The following is a 22,426-nucleotide window of genomic DNA, read 5'->3' on the forward strand; positions in this document are numbered from 1 at the left end:
CTGATGCAAAGAGTGACTCACTGGAAAAGACTCAGATGCTGGGAGGGATTGCGGGCAGGAAGAGAAGGGGACAACAGAGGATGAGATGGCTGGATGGCATCACCGACTCGATGGACGTGAGTTTGGGTAAATTCTGGGAGTTGGTGATGGACAGGGAGGCCTGGCATGCTGCGATTCATGGGGTCGCAAAGAGTTGGACATGACTGAGCGACTGAACTGAACTGAGTATAAATTTTGCTACTAACTATTGTTTAAATAACAATCCTGGAAATATTTTACAATGTAAGATCAATAATGCAAATGTCCTCTAATTCAAAAAGTCTCCGATGACTTTTTCTTAAACAATAGATCTTGAATCATTTTTTATTTCCACTTGCTCCAAAATTTAAATAACAAAGTAAAACAAGCCTTCCCAATAGTGTTAGTCACTTGATTGTGTCTGACTTTTTGTGACCCCATGGTCTGCAGCCCACCAGACTCCTTGTCCATGGGATTCTCCAGGCAAGAATACTGGAGTGGGTAGCCATTCCCTTCTCCAGGGGATCTTCCTGATCCAGGGACCAACCAGGGTCTCCTGCATTGAAGGCAGATTCTTTCCCATCTGAGCCACCAGGAAAACCCAGTAGAGTGAGCAAGTTTTTCTAAAATCCAGTGATAAGACCACTGTCTCTACAGTGGACTGATTCAGTCCTTTGCTAAGAATTTTGTTTCTAGAGTTGGAGAAGAATTCCTCAGTAGTGTGTTATACTTTTTATAGACGGGTCATTATTTCAGCTCCTCAGTCCCATATTTCTACCCCTGTTAGCAATTTTACAACAGGCTTCTGGTTTTTTCCTTGCCTCCCCATTTTCTGAAGTTTCAAACCGATAGAATACACAGGTGAAAAGCTTACAAGAGTTAGGGTTGTAATATATAGTCATGGACCACATGGGATAACTGGCCAACATACACATCAAACCTCTAATCCTCGCCTTTTTAGCACACACTCTTGGACTCAGATATCTTTGACAACAAAAAGCTTATGTCTGAATGTGTTTCTATTAGAGAAAAAAAGAGATACATTATCTATTGTGTCTTTTCTTAATGATTCAAAAGAATTACCAAAACACACACCGAGTATTTTAAATATGAAAACAAGAAAAGGAGCTAAAACTCCTGAAAGCAGTTGCCAATGGAATAAGACTGGTGAGAAATAATGGATCAAAGGTATATTGTATTTAGTCCTATAAGCCTTTCAGTAGATTTTTGAATTATGTGCATTTTACAAATAATTATTTTATTGATATAATTGCTTTTAAAAAATGAAGAGAAATCACTTCATTGTTCATCAATTGAGGAACATACTGATATTATCTATTAGAATAAAACTGAAAAACTGCAAAATATATGAATTTGGAAAGTATTTGACTTTTGCCCTAGATTGTATTTACAAAAACATATTAGCACCTCTTCACAATTTAGTAAGAAGAATATACCATTTTTTTAACTTTTAAAAATATTTTTTAAAGATTTTCTATGGATACAGACATTTAAAAAGGCAAGAAAATGCTATGGAAATGATATAGACCAACTTGAGAACAGTGAAAGTCAAAAAAAACTGAAAAAGATAGGAAGAAGAAAAGAGGGAAAGAAGGGTAAGGGATAAGAGACGGGTATCAGCTGTGTCTATAAGGATTTATTTTTAATATGTGTCAAATCTACATGGGAAATGTTAAATCTCAGTGGCAGGTGTCATCATTTTCTGTAGTTTTCAGTTATTTTGAAATTTATTCACTTAAAAAAATTTCTCCTTCTTCATTCAAATGTGTCTTCAGTTTACAGAAAATTTTCTAATTAAACACACAGTATTCTCTGCTGCTCCTTTTTAGAGAACTGAGTAGAAGCTTTAATCCCAGAAGAGTAGTGATCACTATTAAATCCAATGTGCAAGAGCACACATAAAATAACAATTACTGATCCATATTAATTATCCACCCATAAACCAGCCACACCAGTGATATGACATAATATATACATACATATACATACACACACACATATACACATGTATATACATATATACAGACACACACAAACATTAGCCTCATAGACTTCAGCCCTACTCAACCTCCAAACTCATTTGTCTCCTCTTCACCTAACTTTGAGAAAAAAATAAAAGTTAAACATGAAATATATAAATATTCTAATCTTCAAAGTCATTTAATCCTACATTTTAAAATATAGTCACTGTAAAAACAAAGGCTGATTTGATTGAGCAAAGATTTGTAGTACTCACTGCAAATGCATCATTGTTGGAAAGCAGTAGGACCAGGTGCTGTCTTTGCCTAAGCAAACAAAAAGAGAATCATAATGATAGAGTTGAAATTAGGCTGACAGTTCAGGCATTTTGAAGTTAAAATGTCATCCAATTTTAATTTTTTACCTATATTTTCCGGTATATCATTCTCAGAAAACTGCAGGCTACTTAATAGACTAAAGCTAAAAATGAGTGACAGTAGGAACCAGAACCCTTAACATTTACACAGTTTAAAGAGGTTTCTCTTTCTCCATTTGTGTAGGCTTCATAAATTTCTTCAACCTGCTATTGAAAGTATGCTAAACATGGCCATCACTCTAAACTTCACCTAAATTTTCAGCTGTTTCTATTAATTGAGTAATTGTCAGGTAAAAGAATATTAATTTCAGGACCAGTTATATAGATTCTGGGCTTCCCTGGTGGCTCAGATGGTAAAGAATCTACCTGCAATGCAAGAGACCCAGGTTTGATTCCTGGATCAGGAAGATCCCTTGGAGAAGGGAATGACTACCCACTCCAGTATTCTTGCCTGGAGAATTCCATGGATATGGGAGCCTGGTGGGCTACAGTCAGTGGGGTCACAGAGTCGGACAACTGAACGACTAACACTATATAACTTCATGTTAATAATGTTTAACACACTGTTCAAAATATGCTAAAGTGTTCTGCTCACAAAACAGTCAGATATGGCAAAGCATCAGGATCAGTTTGGCCTCAGTTTATTTACTACCTTTCATACAGGTTCAGTTCAGTTCAGTCGCTCAATTGTGTCCGACTCTTTGCAACACCATGAATCGCAGCACGCCAGGCCTCCCTGTCCATCACCATCTCCCGGAGTTCACTCACACTCACGACCATCGAGTCAGTGATGCCATCCAACCATCTCATCCTCGGTCGTCCCCTTCTCCTCCTGCCCCCAATCCCTCCCAGCATCAGAGTCTTTTCCAATGAGTCAACTCTTCGCATGAGGTGGCCAAAGTACCAGAGCTTCAGCTTTAGCATCATTCCTTCCAAAGAAATCCCAGGGCTGATCTCCTTCAGAATGGACTGATTGGATCCCCTTGCAGTCCAAGGGACTCTCAAGAGTCCTCTCCAACACCACAGTACAAAAGCATCAATTCTTCGGCGCTCAGCCTTCTTCACAGTCCAACTCTCACAGCCATACATGACCACAGGAAAAACCACAGCCTTGACTAGACAGACCTTTGTTGGCAAAGTAACGTCTCTGCTTTTAAATATACTATCTAGGTTGGTCATAACTTTTCTTCCAAGGAGTAAGCGTCTTTTAATTTCATGGCTGCAGTCACCATCTGCTGTGATTTTGGAGCCCCCAAAAATAAAGTCTGACACTGTTTCCACTGTTTCCCCATCTATTTCCCATGAAGTGATAGGACCGGGTGCCATGATCTTCGTTTTCTGAATGTTGAGCTGTAAGCCAATTTTTTCACTCTCCTCTTTCACTTTCATCAAGAGGCTTTTTAGTTCCTCTTCACTTTCTGCCATAAGGGTGGTGTCATCTGCATATCTGAGGTTACTGATATTTCTCCTGGCAATCTTGATTCCAGCTTGTGTTCCTTCCAGTCCAACGTTTCTCATGATGTACTCTGCATAGAAATTAAATAAGCAGAGTGACAATATACAGCCTTGATGTACTCCTTTTCCTATTTGGAACCAGTCTGTGGTTCCATGTCCAGTTCTAACTGTTGCTTCCTCACCTGCATACAGATTTCTCAAGAGGCAGGTTAGGTGATCTGGTATTCCCATCTCTTTCAGAATTTTCCACAGTTTCTTGTGATCCACACAGTCAAACGCTTTGGCATAGTCAATAAAGCAGAAATAGATGTTTTTCTCGAACTCTCTTGCTTTTTCCATGATCCAGAGGATGTTGGCAATTTGATCTCTGGTTCCTCTGCCTTTTCTAAAACCAGCTTGAACATCAGGGAGTTCACAGTTCACGTATTGCTGAAGCCTGGCTTGGAGAATTTTGAGCATTACTTTACTTGCATGTGAAATGAGTGCAATTGTGCGGAAGTTTGAGCATTCTTTGGCATTGCCTTTCTTTGGAATTGGAATGAAAACTGACCTTTTCCAGTCCTGTGGCCACTGCTGAGTATTCCAAATTTGCTGGCATATTGAGTGCAGCACTTTCACAGCATCATCTTTCAGGATTTGAAACAGCTCCACTGGAATTCCATCACCTCCACTAGCTTTGTTCATAGTGATGCTTTCTAAGGCCCTCTTGACTTCACTTTCCAAGATGTCTGGCTCTAGATTAGTGATCACATCATCATGATTATCGGGGTTGTGAAGATCTTTTTGTACAGTTCTTCCATATATTCTTGCCACCTCTTCTTAATATCTTCTGCTTCTGTTAGGTCCATACCATTTCTGTCCTTTATCGAGCCCATCTTTGCATGAAATGTTCCCTTGGTATCTCTAATTTTCTTGAAGAGACCTCTAGTCTTTCCCATTCTGTTCTTTTCCTCTATTTCTTTGCATTGATTGCTGAAGAAGGCTTTCTTATCTCTTCTTGCTATTCTTTGGAACTCTGCATTCAGATGCTTATATCTTTCCTGTTCTCCTTTGCTTTTCGCTTCTCTTCTTTTCACAGCTATTTGTAAGGCCTCCCCAGACAGCCATTTTGCTTTTTTGCATTCCTTTTCCATGGAGATCGTCTTGATCCCTGTCTCCTGTACAATGTCACGAACCTCATTCCATAGTTCATCAGGCACTCTATCTATCAGATCTAGACCCTTCAGTCTATTTCTCACTTCCACTGTATAATCATAAGGGATTTGATTTAGGTCATACCTGAATGGTCTAGCGGTTTTCCCTACTTTCTTCAATTTGAGTCTGAATTTGGTAATAAGGAGTTCATGATCTGAGCCACAGTCAGCTCCTGGTCTTGTTTTTGCTGACTGTATAGAGCTTCTCCATCTTTGGCTGCATAGAATATAATCAGTCTGATTTCAGTGTTGACCATCTGGTGATGTCCATGTGTAGAGCCTTCTTTTGTGTTGTTGGAAGAGGGTGTTTGCTATGACCAGTGCATTTTCTTGTCAAAACTCTATTAGTCTTTGCCCTGCTTCATTCTGCATTCCAAGTCCAAATTTGCCTGTTACTCCAGGTGTTTCTTGACTTCCTACTTTTGCATTCCAGTCCCCTATCATGAAAAGGACATCTTTTTTGGGTGTTAGTTCTAAAAGGTCTTGTAGGTTTTCATACAACCGTTCAACTTCAGCTTCTTCACCATTACTGGTTGGGGCATAGACTTGGATAACTGTGATATTGAATGGTTTGCCTTGGAGACGAACAGAGATCATTCTGTCGTTTTTGAGATTGCATCCAAGTACTGCATTTCAGACTCTTTTGTTGACCATGATGGCTACTCCATTTCTTCTGAGGGATTCCTGCCCACAGTAGTAGATACAATGGTCATCTGAGTTAAATTCACCCATTCCAGTCCATTTTAGTTCGCTGATTCCTAGAATGTCGATATTCACCCTTGCCAACTCTTGTTTGACCACTTCCAATTTGCCTTGATTCATGGACCTGACATTCCAGGTTCCTATGCAATATTGCTCTTTACAGCATCAGATCTTGCTTCTATCACCAGTCACATCCACAACTGGGTATTGTTTTTGCTTTGGCTCCATCCCTTCATTCTTTCTGGAGTTATTTCTCCACTGATGTGTGCATTTTAACCAAAGTATGAATTAAGTACATACTTGCCTAATGTCATGTTTACAAGGTAAAAAGAGAAACTGCCTCATCAACAATGTTAAGGAATGAATATCTTAGAAGTATCTTTTAAGAATTCAGGTTCTTGGTAATGATGTCTTTAAAATTAGAAATTAAAACTAGATTTTTTGTATTCAACATTGTAACATAAACAAATTAAATTGAAGAATTTTAATACTTAATTTCTTTAAATTTTACTTGCTCACTTTTAATAATGGACAAAAAAGAAAGACACTCAATTTAGCACTATTTGGCCTACATATTTAATTCTTATAGTGTTGTGTACTATTTATATTTTTAAGAAATCATTTATTTGTTGTTGTTGCTTAGTTGCTAAGTCATTTCTGATTCTTTTGCTACCCCGAGGATTGTAGTTTGCCAGGCTCCTCTGTCTATGGGATTTCCCAGACAGGAATACTGGAGTGGGCTGCCATTTCCTTCTCCAGGGGATCTTCCTAACCTAGAGATCCAACACATGTCTCCTGCATTGAAGGTAGATTCTTTACCGCTGAGATACCTGGAAGACCAGCAGAAATCATTTATAGTGACTGGTAAAAATAATGTTTTCTTTAAAATTGTATATGCTTTATACATTTCTCCACCACTTCACTGACACTCTACAAACAATCTAAGGCATATGAATTCACACTTTTTAGAAAATAAATACAAAAGTGCATCTTAATATGATTTTGTTCTTTTTCTTCATTAAAAAAAAACATTCAATTTATTTGAACTTAAAAAAAAAAAAACAGTTCATCCATTTCATCCACCTCACCTACTCTCCACCTCTGGAGACCACCAATCTGTTTTCTGTATTATCTCTCTCTCTCTCTCTCTCCATCTTTCCATCTAGATAGATAGATAGGTCAATATTTTATCATCAGGTATTTGTCTTTCACTGCCTGACTCATTACACTTAGCATAATGTCCTCAAGGTCCATTCATGGTAAGATTTCATTCTTTTTATGACTAAATAACATTCCATTGTAGATATATACCACACCTTCTTTCATCCATCAGTGGACATTTAGATTGCTTCCATGTCTTGGCTACCGTAATGTGGCAATGAACATGGGGACATACACATACATGCATGTGCAGAATTTTTTTCAAATCAGTTTTATTCATTTCCTTCAGATAAATACCCAGAAGTGGAAGTGGAATTGTTAAGTCATATAGTAGTTTCACTTTTAAATTTTTGAGAAATTTCCATACTGGTTTTTAAAGTAGCTGTACCAATTTACATTCTCACTACAAGTACACAAGGGTTCCTTTTTCTCCATATCCTTGCCAACACTTGTTATTTCTAGTCTTTTTTGATAACAACCATTCTAACAGGTATGAGGTAATAATACCTCATTTTGCTCCCAGCTTGCCTTTGATATGTAAAGTAATCAATCCAGAGACTTCGCTCTCTCTGTCTGGCCACACCACCCAGGAGGCAGTATTCCTCTGCTTTAATCATCCCAGGGCCAGGTATCAGGCAATCAGGGACCACCCTTATAGCTTACAGCCTGGAAAAGTTTTCCAAACTAGCCAAACCTGACCTGTTTACACTACCCTGCCTTGACTTTTTCTCAGGAAATCCCAATCTACAACACCCACCACCCACCCCTTCTGGCTGCTGACCCATGCCAGTGCTTTCCCATGTTGCTCTTCGTGGTATGCCATGTCTTCTGTTTCTAGGACCAATAAGTATGAGAAACTTTATTTTTCTGAACTTCTCCTGGGTCTCCTCTAGTGGCCATATCTAATGACCATCACATCAGAGAACACAGAACATGATGTCTATGTTTCACACATGCAGCATGACTGCTAACTATCCATTAATATCTATTCTCTCTTGCTATATTTTAAAAATAGATACCATAGCGTTTAGCTGGACTGTGATTGCCTGGCTAGAGGTGACATTTTCCAGCCTCCTTTGCAGCTAGATGCAGCCCTGTGATTAGGTTTTTGCCCAACTTCTCACATAGATGAGAAATAAAACTTGCTTTTGTTTATCTAAAAGGCAAAAATGGGAACAGCATCTAGCAAGTATATAAAATGAGTTTCAACTAAATATGGAAAATTACTTTCTAACTATGGCAGTCTTTAGAGGCTACTGTCCTTCAAATACTATATCTTTTCTATCAAAGCCTAGACAAAAATCTTTGCTCCAACAACAAGGTGAAAGAGATTTCAAAACTGAATAAAACTTTTAAATAGATGTCCCTCAAAGTTTCTTCCAGCCCCAATATTCTACAATTCTATGCAAGACAGGAAAAGAAAAGTTGGGACAAGGAAGAGAAAGTAGGAGGCAGGACAAAATGGCCAGAGAGAATGAGGAAAAGAAAAGGAAGAGGAAATAAAAAGGCAGCTTTCAGAACCAATGAAGATTACTGGGAAATACATCTGAGTAACTAGAGAATATTTCCTTTAGTTATCATTTTTATGCAATACCAAATTTCACATCAGTTCAGTTGCTCAGTCGTTTCTGACTCTGCGACCCCATGGACTGCAGGAAACCAGGCTTCCCTGTCCATCACCAACTCCCAGAGCTTGCTCAAACTCATGTCCATGTAGTCAGTGATGCCACCCAACGATCTCATCCTCTGTCACCCATTTATCGTCCTACCTTCAATCTGTCCTAGCATCAGGGTCTTTTCCAATGAGTTAGTTCTCATTGATGATAATACTTCCCGCCCAGGTGAAGACAATAAGGTAATATGTACATGATTAACAAAGCCTAGCATATGAGAATTTCTCAACAAATGTTATTTATAAGTTGATCACATTTGTTGTTGTTCAGTCACTAAGTCATGTCTGACTCTTTGTGACCTCATGGACTGCAGCATGCCAGGCTCCTTTGTCCTCCACTATCTCCTGAAGTTTGCTCAGATTCACATCCATTGAGTCGGTGATGCTCTCTAACCATCTCATCCTCTGCCACCCCCTTCTCCTTTGCCTTCAGTCTTTCCCAGCGTCAGGGTTTTTTCCAATGGGTCAGCTCTTTTCATCACGTGGTCAAAGTATTAGCGCTTAAGCTTCAGCATCAGTCCTTCCAATGAATATTCCAAATTGATTTCCTTTAAGATTGACTGGTTTGAACTCCTTGCAGTCCAAGGGACTCTCAAGAGTCTTCTCCAGCACCACAGTTCAAAAGCATCAATTCTTTGGTGCTCAGCCTTCTTTATGTTACAACTCTCACATTTATATATGACTACTGGATAAAACATAGATTTGACTATATGGGCCTTCATTGGCAAAATGATGTCTCTGCTTTTTAATATGCTGTCTAGGTTTATCATAGCTTTTCTTCCAAGGAGCACGTGTCTCTTAATTTCATGGCTGCAGTCACCATCTGCAGTGATTTTGGAGCTCAGGAAAAGAAAATCTGTCACTGCTTTCACTTTCCCCCTTCTATTTTCCATGAAGTGATGGGACCACATGCTACAATCTTATTTTTTTGAGTGTTGGCTTTCTAGCCAGCTTTTTTAGTCTCCTCTTTCACCCTCATCAAGAATTCTTTAGTTCCTCTTCACTTTCTGCCATTAGACTGGTATCATCTGCATATCTGAAGTTGTTGATACTTCTCCCAGAAAACTTGATTCCAGCTTGTGATTCACTCAGTCTAGCATTTCCCATGATGTTCTCTGCACAGAAGTTAAATAAGCACGGTAACAATATACAGCTTTGTCATATGCCTTACCCAATTTAAACCAATGAGTTGTTCCATGTCCATTTCTAACTGTTGCTTCTTGACTCAAATACCAGTTTCTCAAGAGACAGGTAAGGTGGTCTGGTATGCCCATCTCTTAAAGAATCTTCCATGGTTTGTTGTAATCCACATAGTCAAAGGCTTTAGCATAGTCAATGAAGCAGAAGTAGATGTTTTTCTGGAACTCTCTTGCTTTCTCCATGATCTAAAGAACGTTTGAAATTTGATCTTTGACTCCTTTGCCTCTTTGACATCCAGCTTGTACATCTGGAAGTTCTTGGATCATGGATTGCTAAAGCCTAGCTTGAAAGATTTTGAGTTAACCTTGCTAGCATTGTGAAATGAGTTCAATTGTATGGTTGTTTGAACCTTCTTTGGCATTGCTCTTCTTTAGGAATGGAATGAAAATTGACTTTTCCCAGTCCTGTGGCTACTGTTCACAGTACCTATAAAATGATGTCAACAATACAACCATTCATATTATAACCTATGTACTATGATTCATTGAATAAACATCCTGTGAGGAAAGATTTGCCTATTTTTTCATAACTGTATCCCCAGTGCCTAAAACAATGCCTGAAACACAGTAGGTATTAAGAAAAAAGTGTTTTTAAATAAATTAATCAGCAATAAAGACATTTTTATAGTAAAAATTTTCATTTTCTTTATTATAGACTTTTATTTCAAGAAATATAAACTACATGGATGAGTGCTATATTAAGATTAAATGAAGCAATCTAGCTCCTTCCAAGATGCTGCCTTACAAAGACAATATAGGCAATAACTACTTAGAGTAAAATGGCTACCTTTATATAATCTGAATAATAAAATCTTTAAAGTGGCAATAAGTGTGGTAAGTTAATGAAGCATACCTGTTTAAAAAAATTCAGAGAAGTCTTAACACATAAAAACTTGAAAATCCAAAGTGATTCTTGATTTTTTTAAATTAATCTTGGGACTACATAAGACATATTCTTTCAACAGAAGAAAATGCTAATAATTTCAATCTTATCTCCCAACAACATACTTTAGTAGTTCATGATACATGACACAGTAGCTTATGTATATTTGTTTCTCCATTCAGCACTCCAGAAAATTTTCCAAAAGGTAGTGTTCCAGGTGGAGAAAAAAAGAAAGAAAACATGAATAATTTGAATAACCCATAAGGATTTATATTTGAGGACTGTATAATGACTTGCTGGAGATGTGTAGATAAAACGATCACCAATCAACTCTGCGAGATTTTCCTTCTCCACTTCCCCCAGAACTTTCTCTGCTTTTGAAGAACGATTCCTTACACCTTGAATTATGTGGTCCCAGCAGGGCTGGCAATGACAGCATCACAGCCTCTTTGCAGACAGAAGCAAGAAGAAGAAACCTGTTTCCTTTAAGTTGGCCAAGTTAGGACTGCTGCAAATTTTCAACTGCCTGAGTCACCTCCCTCAGCACCATCTCATAAAGGAAACCCCTCTCTACAAGATGAAAGAGTGAGACAGATACACATAGATGTGGAAGGGATTTTGAGATGAATGGAAAGGGCTGGTGGTGGGTAGGACATGAAGGTGTAAGAAGAGAAAACAGCAAGAGAGAAATACTCTTTGACATCACTCTAATCTTTGAATTGAGGCAAACTGAAGCATGCCAGCTAGTTCACCTTTGATCTTTTGAAGTATCTGAGTCAACAATTCTTTCTGCTCAAATTTCCTTGAGTTGTATTTCTTTCAGTTATACATAAAAGAATTTTGCTGAACAGGAGACTTTCAATTTACTTAGTCACAGAATATCTACAGGCACAGTATAAATTGTGAATCAAAATATATAAAGTCTTATAAATACTCAAGATTTTCAACTTTGGACACAATTTTTTTTGGCTTACTGTTTTTAATATTTTATGCATTTATATGATTAAAACTGCAAAACATATCGGTTTCACTCATTGAACTATTCTCGCTGAGATGCAAATATCCACACAATAAGAGTGAAGAAAATAAGTGAGTCATTTTGAAGAAATTATCTTAGCAACTCAAGTTAATTTAATTTTTAAGTTATCAACAGAAGCAGCATCGAGATTAAAGAGCATGGACTTTAAAATCAGACTGTTCAGATTCAAGTTTAGCCTCTGTTACTGACTAGCTGTGAAACCTTGGTCAAGTTATTCAATAGATATATGGCTTCCTTTGTGGCTCCGTTGGTAAAGAATCTGCCTGCAATGCGGGAGACCTGGGTTCAATCCCTGGGTTGGGAAGATCCTCTGGGAAAGGAAAGGCTACCCACTCCAGTATTCTGGCCTGGAGAATTCCACAGACTATAGTCCATGGGATCACAAAGAGTCGGACATGACTGAGCAACTTTCACTTTCACTTTCCTCACCTGTAAAATGGATTATGGTAGGGCTAAAGGATTTAACATGGGAAAAGTACTCAGGATAGCATCTGACACAACTTAAGCATTATAGTTTTGTTAGTCATTATTGTTGCTGTTATTGTCGATAACAACTGATGTGGCAATTGGCAGATCTTAGGTTTCACCAGCATGACTTGGAAACAGCAAGACAGTTCTTTAAAATGCCTCATTGATTGGCTTATTTCATCATCTCACACTTTGCTTCAGTGAAAAAAATAAGGATCAGAACTGCCCATCAGATGCACAAAAGAAAAGGTGCACACATCCAAACTGATGAAGCATTTTAGCAATGTTAGTGATGCTAAAGCCAAGAGTCGCATGGCAGGTTCCATCTAGTAGAGTAGGTTCCCTCTACTGCTTGCCCATTTTCCTCTAAGCAAAAGGAAGCAATGGCGAGCAAATTACCTGACTGGGAGTATGGGACTTGAGACAGAAAGAACCTAATGCTGTTTGCTTCTGCTGATTTTCTATGACAAGATGATAATATGCTCCAAAAAAAAAAATTATGCAGTATGACTCTAGAGAAATCATGCTCAAATATTTAGAAGGCCAGGCATGCACTGTGACTATGAGAAGCATTCTGAATATAAACAGTTAAATTCAAAATTATAAAAATACACTATAAGCAAAAATCCTCAAAGCAAAAACAAACAAACAAAAAAAACCAACCTGCTGGTAATATTTAGCTACTTATATATCTGATTATATACATCCAAAGGTGAACAGTGACTTCACCTGGGTAGCAGTATTACAGTTGATTTTTATTTGTATATGTGCTTTATATTATTTCCTAAGAGTGTTTAATGTATATGCTTTCTTTTTATTATCAAATGAGAAAGACACACAAAATGTGATTAAAAAAAAATTACAGGTTCAGTGACTCAGCCAATCCTAACTGAATTTGCTAACTTGTTACAACTAAGAAAATCATAAAACAAGACTTGAGATAAGAGAACAAACATGAATAAGCACGTTAAGGAACAACTTTTACCAAAAGAAAGAGAGAAAAATCTGTGGATGAGGTTACTCTGAGGAGTTGAAGTACATCCTTAGATGACTGGCTGTCATAGAAAAAATCCAGTATAGCCTTTTTACCAGGCAGAATGTGAAGTTATTTAAATAGACTGAATGTGGTTAAGTGTTTTTTAAGTGTAGTAAAATTGTATTTTACAATCCAAAATGACTATCTAAAGAATTCTTTCTTTCTTTCTTTAAAGTTATCTCCATGTAATGCATCTCTTAAACCATACTGCTTGACTGAGCATCTTTACAGATATCAACATTGTTTGTCCAGTATAGTAAGGGCCAGAAGAATTCCTATACTCTTGCATAGACTTTGTGTAGAAATGGTAATGCCCTGGATGGAGTTAAATAGATGGCTTTAAATTTTAAAAGTTTGAAACAGATACTTTGGAACTCAGTACTTCAGAACTCATCTCATTAGGAAATTATCTTCTAAACTTTGCTTGTTAAATAAAGATGAAGTCTATAAAGTGTAAGGGGTGTGTGTGTATACAGAAGTTACTTAGCAGAGTTGAATTAGAGTTATAAATACCCTAAAAAATTGGGTATCATAAGTACACCAGAAGCTCTCTATAATTTTGAGACCTGTGAGACTAGTTTCACAATGTGGTTAGTCTATCTACTTTAGTGCTTCTAACTTGGTATGGTGTCTACAATAACAAATATGGTTGGGACTGAAACACAGTTTGCAAACCAAATAGAATGTCTGACACATTAATGATTTTTTAAAACTATTTGGAAAGCTAACCTAAAGTAGCAATCAGCCTGTGTGGACTAAAAGAGAACTTATAGGCAGAGTTCCACCTCCAGACACTGTTTAACCTTGCTGTTCAAAAAAAAATCAACAACTGCAAATAAAAAACAATCATCATATTGAGAAATTTAATCCAAAGAGTCAAGAAAGTAAACATTTATAAAAAAATTACATCCTGAAGAATGGACATCTAGTACCTTATATACTAATAACAACAACGGCAACTACTATTTATTGAGTACCTACTATGTCCCAAACACTGTTCTAAAAACTACCTATAAAATTAAAGTTTATATTCAGCATTACTTTAAACTATTTTAGAAAATTCAGTGTAACATTCTCAAGACTTGTGAACATTAAATGTTAAAGTAATTTATCTTTTGTCAGTACAAAATATTCTGTTTCAATTGTTTCCCAAAGTAATTTCACTGAAAAACTCATTCTATAGCATTTCTATAGATGAAAGTGAAAGTATTAGTCGCTCAGTTGTGTCCAACTCTTTGCGACCTCAGATGGTAGGTACTAAATACGGGCTTCTCTGATGGCTCAGCAGGTCAAGAACCTGCCTGCAATGCAGGATGCACAGGAGATGTGGGTTTGATCCCTGGGTTAGGAAGATCCCCTGGAGGCAGAAATGGCAACCCACTTCAGCATTCCTGCCTGAAAAACCCCACGGACAGAGGAGCTTGATGGACTATAGTCTACAGGGTTGCAAAGAGTTGGACACAACTGAGTGACTACGCACAAGTTCAGAACAGTATTTGACTTCAAACTGCACCTAAACCACTTTTGCGACCTTGGACAAAACTGTCAAATGCCTTATGCTTCAGTTTCCTAATTTGTCAAACAGAGGTAAAGACAGTATCTATGTCATAGGACTAATATGAGAAATTTTTAGAACAGTGAAAGAAAGGCATCACAAAAGAATGCTCAAACTACCTCACAATTGCACTCATCTCACACGCTAGTAAAGTAATGCTCAAAATTCTCCAAGCCAGGCTTCAGCAATATGTGAACCGTGAACTTCCTGATGTTCAAGCTGGTTTTAGAAAAGGCAGAGGAACCAGAGATCAAATTGCCAAAATCCGTTGGATCATCAAAAAAGCAAGAGAGTTCCAGAAAAACATCTATTTCTGCTTTCTTGACTATGCCAAAGCCTTTGACTGTGTGGATCACAATAAACTGTGGAAAATTCTGAGAGAGATGGGACTACCAGACCACCTGACCTGCCTCTTGAGAAATCTGTATGCAGGTCAGGAAGCAACAGTTAGAACTGGACATGGAACAACAGACTGATTCCAAATAGGAAAAGGAGTACGTCAAGGCTGTATATTGTCACTCTGCTTATTTAACTTATATGCAGAGTACATCATGAGAAACGCTGGACTGGAAGAAACACAAGCTGGAATCAAGATTGCCAGGAGAAATATCAATAACCTCAGATATGCAGATGATACCACCCTTATGGCAGAAAGTGAAGAGGAGCTAAAAATCCTCTTGATGAAAGTGAAAGAGGAGAGTGAAAAAGTTGGCTTAAAGCTCAACATTCAGAAAACGAAGATCATGGCATCCGGTCCCATCACTCCATGGGAAATAGATGGGGAAACAGTGTCAGACTTTATTTCTTTGGGCTCCAAAATCACTGCAGATGGTGACTGCAGCCATGAAATTAAAAGACGCTTACTCCTTGGAAGAAAAGTTATGACCAACCTAGATAGTATATTCAAAAGCAGAGACATTACTTTGGCTACTAAGGTCCGTCTAGTCAAGGCTATGGTTTTTCCTGCAGTCATGTATGGTTGTGAGAGTTGGACTATGAAGAAGGCTGAGTGCTGAAGAACTGCTGCTTTTGAACTGTGGTGTTGGAGAAGACTCTTGAGAGTCCCTTGGACTACAAGGAGATCCAACCAGTCCATTCTAAAGGAGTACCAACCCTGGGATTCCTTTGGAAGGAATGATGCTAAAGCTGAAACTCCAGTATTTTGGCCACCTCATGCGAAGAGTTGTCTCATTGGAGAAGACTTTGATGCTGGGAGGGATTGGAGACAGGAGGAGAAGGGGACAACAGAGGATGAGATGGCTGGATGGCATCACTGACTCGATGGACGTGAGTCTGAGTGAACTCTGGGAGTTGGTGACGGACAGGGAGGCCTGGCGTGCTGCGATTCATGGGGTTGTGACGAGTCGGACACGACTGAGTGACTGAACTGAACTGAACTGATGTCATAGGACTAATATGAGAAATTTTAGAACAGTGTTGGAGACATAGTAGGTACTCAATAAATAGTAGTTGCCATTGTTGTTATTAGTATATATATATCATATATATTTATGCATATACATATATGTATATATGAGTATAAAATATGTTTGAGTATGTCAGGTTAGTAATATGAAACAAATTTATCTTCTGAAGGATTTGGGAATTACGAAGAAGCACAAGCTGGAATCAAGATTGCCGGGAGAAATATCAATAACCTCAGATATGCAGATGACACCACTCTTATGGCAGAAAGTGAAGAGGAACTAAGAAGCCTCTTGATGAAAGTGAAAGAGGAGAGTGAAAAAGTTGGCTTAACGTTTCTGAATGTTGAAAGCTCAACATTCAGAAAACGAAGATCATGGCATCTGGTCCCATCACTTCATGGGAAATAGATGGGGAAACAGTGGAAACAGTGGCAGACTTTACTTTTGGGGGCTCCAAAATCACTGCAGATGGTGATTGCAGCTATGAAACTAAAGGATGCTTACTTCTTGGAAGGAAAGTTATGACCAACCTAGATAGTATATTTGCCTGGAAAATCCCATGGACGGAGGAGCCTGGTAGGCTGCAGTCCATGGGGTCGCGAAGTCGGACACGACTGAGCGACTTCACTTTCACTTTTTCACTTTCATGCATTGGAGAAGGAAATGGCAACCCACTCCAGTGTTCTCTCCTGGAGAATCCCAGGGACGGGGGAGCCCTGGTGGGCTGCCATCTATGGGGTCGCACAAAGTCGGATACAATTGAAACAACTTAGCAGCAGCAGCAGCAGATAGTATATTCAAAAGCAGAGACATTACTTTGCCAACAAATATCTGTCTAATCAAGGCTATGGTTTTTCCAGTGGTCATGTATGGATGCAAGAGTTGGACTATAAAGAAAGCTGAGCGCCGAAGAATTGATGCTTTTGAACTGTGGTGTTGGAGAAGACTCTTGAGAGTCCCTTGGACTGGAAGGAGATCCAACCAGTCCATTCTAAAGGAAATCAGTCCTGGGTATTCTTTGGAAGGACTGATGCTAAAGCTGAAACTCCAATACTTTGGCTACCTCATGTGAAGAGTTGACTCATTGGAAAAGACTCTGATGCTGGGACGGATTGGAGGCAGGAGAAGAACGGGACAACAAAGGATGAGATGGCTGGATGGCATCACCGACTCCATGGACATGAGTTTGAGTAAACTCCGAAAGTTGGTGATGGACAGGGAGGTTTGGTGTGCTGCGATTCATGGGGTCACAAAGAGTCGGACACGACTGAGCAACTGAACTGAACTGAATATGCTAATATATAGTGACTCTCCAAGGGACCATTAGAGTTTGCAGTGTTTTCCAAACTTATCTCACTAGAACCTTTTTTTTCTCCCTCAGCTATTTTTCAAAATTAATCAGTGAACAGACTTGAGGGATGTAAGTAAATAAAAAGAGAATTTCAAAAAGAATTTTTATAAATACAAACTAATTCATCTACTATAATCAATCTAGTAAGGAATGCTAAAAAGTCTAGTTCTAAAATTAGATAACCTGGCCTTTGAGTACCAGATCCATTACTTATGCCCAAAGCGATCACAGGCAAGATAATGAACTTCTCTGAGAGTCTGCTTCCTCACATGTAAAATGGTGATAGCAATCATAACTATCTCATAGAACTGCAGTGAGGGTTAAATGGATTGATACTTGTAAAGTGCTTGCCAGAATGCTGTCAAGCAGGGGAAAGAGATTCTGCTCAGGGCATCCTGTACACTGGAGCGTCTCCAATCTTCCACCTCCACCCCAATAAGGCTGTGACCTTCTGATGCCACATAAGACTTGAGAAGCAGGAGAATTCAGATGTCTCCAAATATTTCTAGTTAAAGACACATTATTGCTAGTATATGCTTGCGTGGTGGCTCAGACAGTAAAGAATCTGCCTGCAGTGCAGGAGACAAGGGTTCAATCCCTCGGTCAGGAAGATCCCCTGGAGAAGAGAATGGCAACCCACTCCAGTACTCTTGACTGGAGAATCCCATGAACAGAGGAGCCTGGGGGGCTATAGTCCATGGGGTCACAAAGAGCTAGACACGACTCAGTGACGTTCACATTGCTACTAACAGCTCTTGAGGGCTAACATAAATCCTAATTATAAAAGGCCCAGCATAACAAAATCATTCATCTTCTCAGGGCCTTCATAACTCACCCCCTGCTGGGATTATGTCTCTGCCAAGACTTCAGGGGCCAAAGGAAGTTGCTTAGAGAGATCTTGTATCTTCTCCTACTCTGTGTGCACTTGCTTCTGCTGAATTTCTCTATTCTTTGTTCTTGCAAATTTGGAAATTAACATAATTTATTATAATGCAGTTTGAGTGGAACAGAGGAGGGGAGTTCTTTCTATTTGTAGCTAAACAGAAATACGATAGCAAAACAGTGCCTCAACATTGGCACAAAATGAATATTGTTGGTTGATTTTTGGTTACTGGCTAAGTCATGTCTGTCTCTTTTGTGACCCCATGAACTGTAGCCTGCCAGGCTCCTCTGTTCATGGGATTCTCCAGGCAAGAATACTAGAGTAGGTTGCCATGTCCTTCTCAGGGGACCTTACCTACCCAGGGATCAAACTCATGTCTCCTGCATTGGCTGGTAGGTTCTTTACCAACTAAGTCACCAGGGGAGCCCAAAATGAATATTAACTGTTAGCTGCCATTCTGATTGGAAACCTAATGCAAAGAGCTGACTCATTAGAAAAGACCCTGATGCTGGGAAAGACTGAAGGCAAAAAGAGAAGAAGGTGACAGAGGATGAGATGGTTGGATGGCATCACTAACTCAATGGACATGAATTTGAGCAAACTCTAGAAGAGAGTAGAGGACAGAGAGGCCTGGCGTGTTATGGTCCAAGGGGTCGCAAAGAGTCAGATATGTTAGCAACTGAACAACAACATCATTCCCATTCAGAGTTAGACCCAAGGTTTATGGAGCTAGAAATGTATATATTTTGACAGGACCCTGTCTGAAAAAAATTCAAAATTATGAAAACAAAATTAGACATGGACTCAGTGAAGAGATCCATTCAAGTAAGAGGCTAAAATTTCATTAGCTGTACAGTAAATCCACTCAGGGGACAGAAAATACACATTCTTGCCTCTTTATTTTTTTATTTGTTTGTTTGTTTTAAATTTTATTTGTTTTTTAAATATGACAAGGGAAACAAGACATTATCTAAGAATTTAAACAGCAGTAAAAATCATTAGAAAAAATCAAAATTCAATTTGGGGTTATGTAAATGCCATGAAGCAGTATATAATAAATTTCTAAATGAATGGCACAGCAAAATACATTATGGGAGTTCAAAGGGTAGAGTAATCACCATGAACGGGATTATCTTAGAAGGCTTCACCGAGGAGGCATTATTTTGGTAGGGTTGAAAAGGAAAGATTTGGGTAAGGAGAAAGAAAGGAAAATCCTATATTGTCAAAGGTTCAACTCATTTAAGTTAAAATGAGCAGACCTGCTTGGTTGAGGCAGAGGTTTCTGGAAGAATAGTAATTGAACAGTTTGCAGAGCAGCCAATCAAAGGCCTTGAGCAGCAGTCTAACAATTATGGGCTTAGTTTTGCAAGCAAAATGGAGCTATTAATCTTTTTTGAAAAAAAAAAAAAATAGAGTAACATAATCAAAGTGGTGTTTTAAGATCACCAGCTGGGTCATTGTATGTGGGATAAGCAGGATCAGAGAGACCCTAGGAGCAGAAACACCAGTGGAAAGCAGGCTGTAATGGTCCAGACAGTTCTCAAGAATTCACGCTGAGGACAGGAATAAAGGAACATATTCTAGGGATACCCCCAAAAATATGATTATAGGATTTGATAACTGTTTGTGGGGTGAAAAAATGAAGAGGTCAATGACAATATCAGGATCTCAAGGCTGGTAACTTGGAGAGTAACACAAACTGGAAAGTCAGAAATAAAAGTGATTGTGTATGAGGACGATCAAATCTGGACAAGTTCAGATTTAGGCATGGGAAGTCTGGGGTAAAGAAAGGACATATTCAGGTTTCCATGTTCACAACAAAGTTGTAAATATGGTTTCAAGACAGATTCCAGAGAAAGAATTTCTACTCTTTTAAATTCTAAATAGTTGAAGAAATGAATTTTTTAAACAGGACAATAGCATATCTCAAAAGGTTCCAAACTTGGAGTCAAGAGGCCTCAGATGTAGACACAGATATATTCAAGAGTAGTCAGGCTTTTAGACTCCTACAGGTAGAGTTCCAATACACTATGATTCAATGAAAAATCATTTTGTTTTCCATAACTTATTCAATGAAATGTCTAAATTAAAAAATCATAAAATATCTGGATGAAAAATCTTTCTCAAAATATACAGCTATGTTTTTTTTAGAAATAAGAGTAACAATACCTCTAAAATTTTTTAAAGGTATAATTTTATAGTTCTTGGAACGTAAAAAAAGATTCCCAGGTGGCTCAGTGGTAACTAATTAGCCTGCCAAGCCGGAGACACGGGATCAATCCCTGGGTCAGGAAGATCCTCTGAAGGGGGAAATGGCAACCCACTCCAGCATTCTTGCCAAGATAATCCCATGGCCAGAGGAGCCTGGCAGGTTACAATCCATAGGGTTGCAAGGAGTGGGACACAACTTAGTGAGTAAACAGCAGCAGCAACGACAAAACTTACACACTGTCAACTAAATTTAAGGATGCATGCTTTACAAATGCCACTCAACAGCTGAATCAGTTATCTATATTTACAAATCAATTATCTATATTTACTTCTTAAACTAACGTTTTCACGTGAATTGTTAGTACTGTTTCAGAAATAATTTTTAAGTGCCTATCAGATACAGACTGTTTATTCAAAAAATTTCAATTCTAGGTCACATAATTTTTGACTCCAGCTCTCCATGTCACTCAGGATGAATACTGTCAGGTCTTCGGAAACTCTGAGAGGATTAACAGATACTGTAAGAGAGCACTGCCATATATCATAGCACGTGCTCTCTATTTCTCTCAGCTTTGGCACTCAAAATAGAAAATTTTTCACCTTCAGACTCCCAGAGTCCATCAAAAGGTTGTCCAGCTTCACCTGGTGGTGCTGGGGGGAAATCATCAAAGAAAGGAACATTCAGGTCCCTCAGTAAGTCTTGGACTTGAGAGTCACAGGTAAACTGTGCAGCACTGGGTAAATTGTGCCTCTTTGTGGTAATTCCATATTCCAGTGGTCAAAACAAGACAGAAGACCAAATCCCGTGATATAAGTAAAGCAATGTCTTTCTAGCCTCCTTGGTCTTTATCAAATTAAACTGAAATAACATTATTTTTACTAATAACCTCAAGGTAGTCAACACCCCCATCACATTTTAAGGAATTATACTAATTATAGTAAAATATTTTTGTATGGTATTCACCCACAGCAAAATTTATACAAAAAATACTTTGAGGAATTGCTTTTTGTGACTCAGCACATAGGTACCTTTATTTATGTAGCATTTACAGTGTTTAAACATGTGAATTTGCTTTTATTCATTTGTTGGAGAAGAAAACTTTCCTTTACCCTTCTAGGTTCTTCTTATTGGTCTAATAATTAAATTGCCATGAGACAGATTAATAGGAGAAAAACAAATTTAACTTTTTACATATGGAAACCTCCTATACATGAGAGGTTCAAAGACTGAAAGGTAAAATGAAGTACAGATGCCATCCTCACCTAAGGACTGGATAGAAGCTTGGGGCTTCCAAGGATAGGAGGGTTATGCACAGGACAATATGAGGATAATCAGAAGTTTGATAATTAGATCTTTGCCCTGCCATATAGATAAAGCCACTTAGATAAAATTTACCTCTGGTAAAAACTCTTTTCTAGGAAAAATTCCTAATTCAAATGCTTATAGGTAGTTAAAGGAAAGGCAGTAGTTTCTCTTGAACCTTCAGAGACTCAACTGGCCCCAGCTCAAAACAATCTCCATACAAAAGTGATACCTTCTGAGGAGGCTCATTCTGAACCCCTACGCATTCCATAAATAATTTTTGAGAGCATATTGTGTGTGCAGCTTCTCACTAGATTCTGCAGGAAAAAAAATTCAAAGTAGCAGATGTAACCCCTAACCTAAAAGAACATATAATCTTTATAATCACGAAGAAAGACAAAATGCACATCTAAAATCCAATGAACAGTTCGATGAAGCATACATTTAGAACCTGACTGGATAAGAGAAAAGTAATGGAAACATGGAGATAAATATAGGTTGTAGTAGTCAGAAA

The 22,426-nt window shown here is 38.3% G+C and overlaps 1 protein-coding gene across 3 annotated transcripts in view; it reads right to left on the reverse strand.

Annotated features, from left to right (window-relative positions):
- Window positions 1-22,426, reverse strand: part of C17H4orf33 (chromosome 17 C4orf33 homolog) — a 90,541-nt gene that overhangs the window by 17,244 nt on the left and 50,871 nt on the right. The window contains exon 5 of one of the 3 annotated variants that reach the window (XM_060401020.1): window positions 2,276-2,324. The exons of the other annotated variants lie outside the window; for them this stretch is intronic. Within the exon in view, the coding sequence (XP_060257003.1) occupies window positions 2,276-2,324 (49 nt within the window). The remainder of the gene's footprint in view (window positions 1-2,275; window positions 2,325-22,426) is intronic. 3 annotated transcript variants of the gene reach the window in all.

Source organism: Ovis aries, chromosome 17, assembly GCF_016772045.2.
Source record: "Ovis aries strain OAR_USU_Benz2616 breed Rambouillet chromosome 17, ARS-UI_Ramb_v3.0, whole genome shotgun sequence".
Lineage (NCBI taxonomy): Eukaryota > Metazoa > Chordata > Mammalia > Artiodactyla > Bovidae > Ovis > Ovis aries.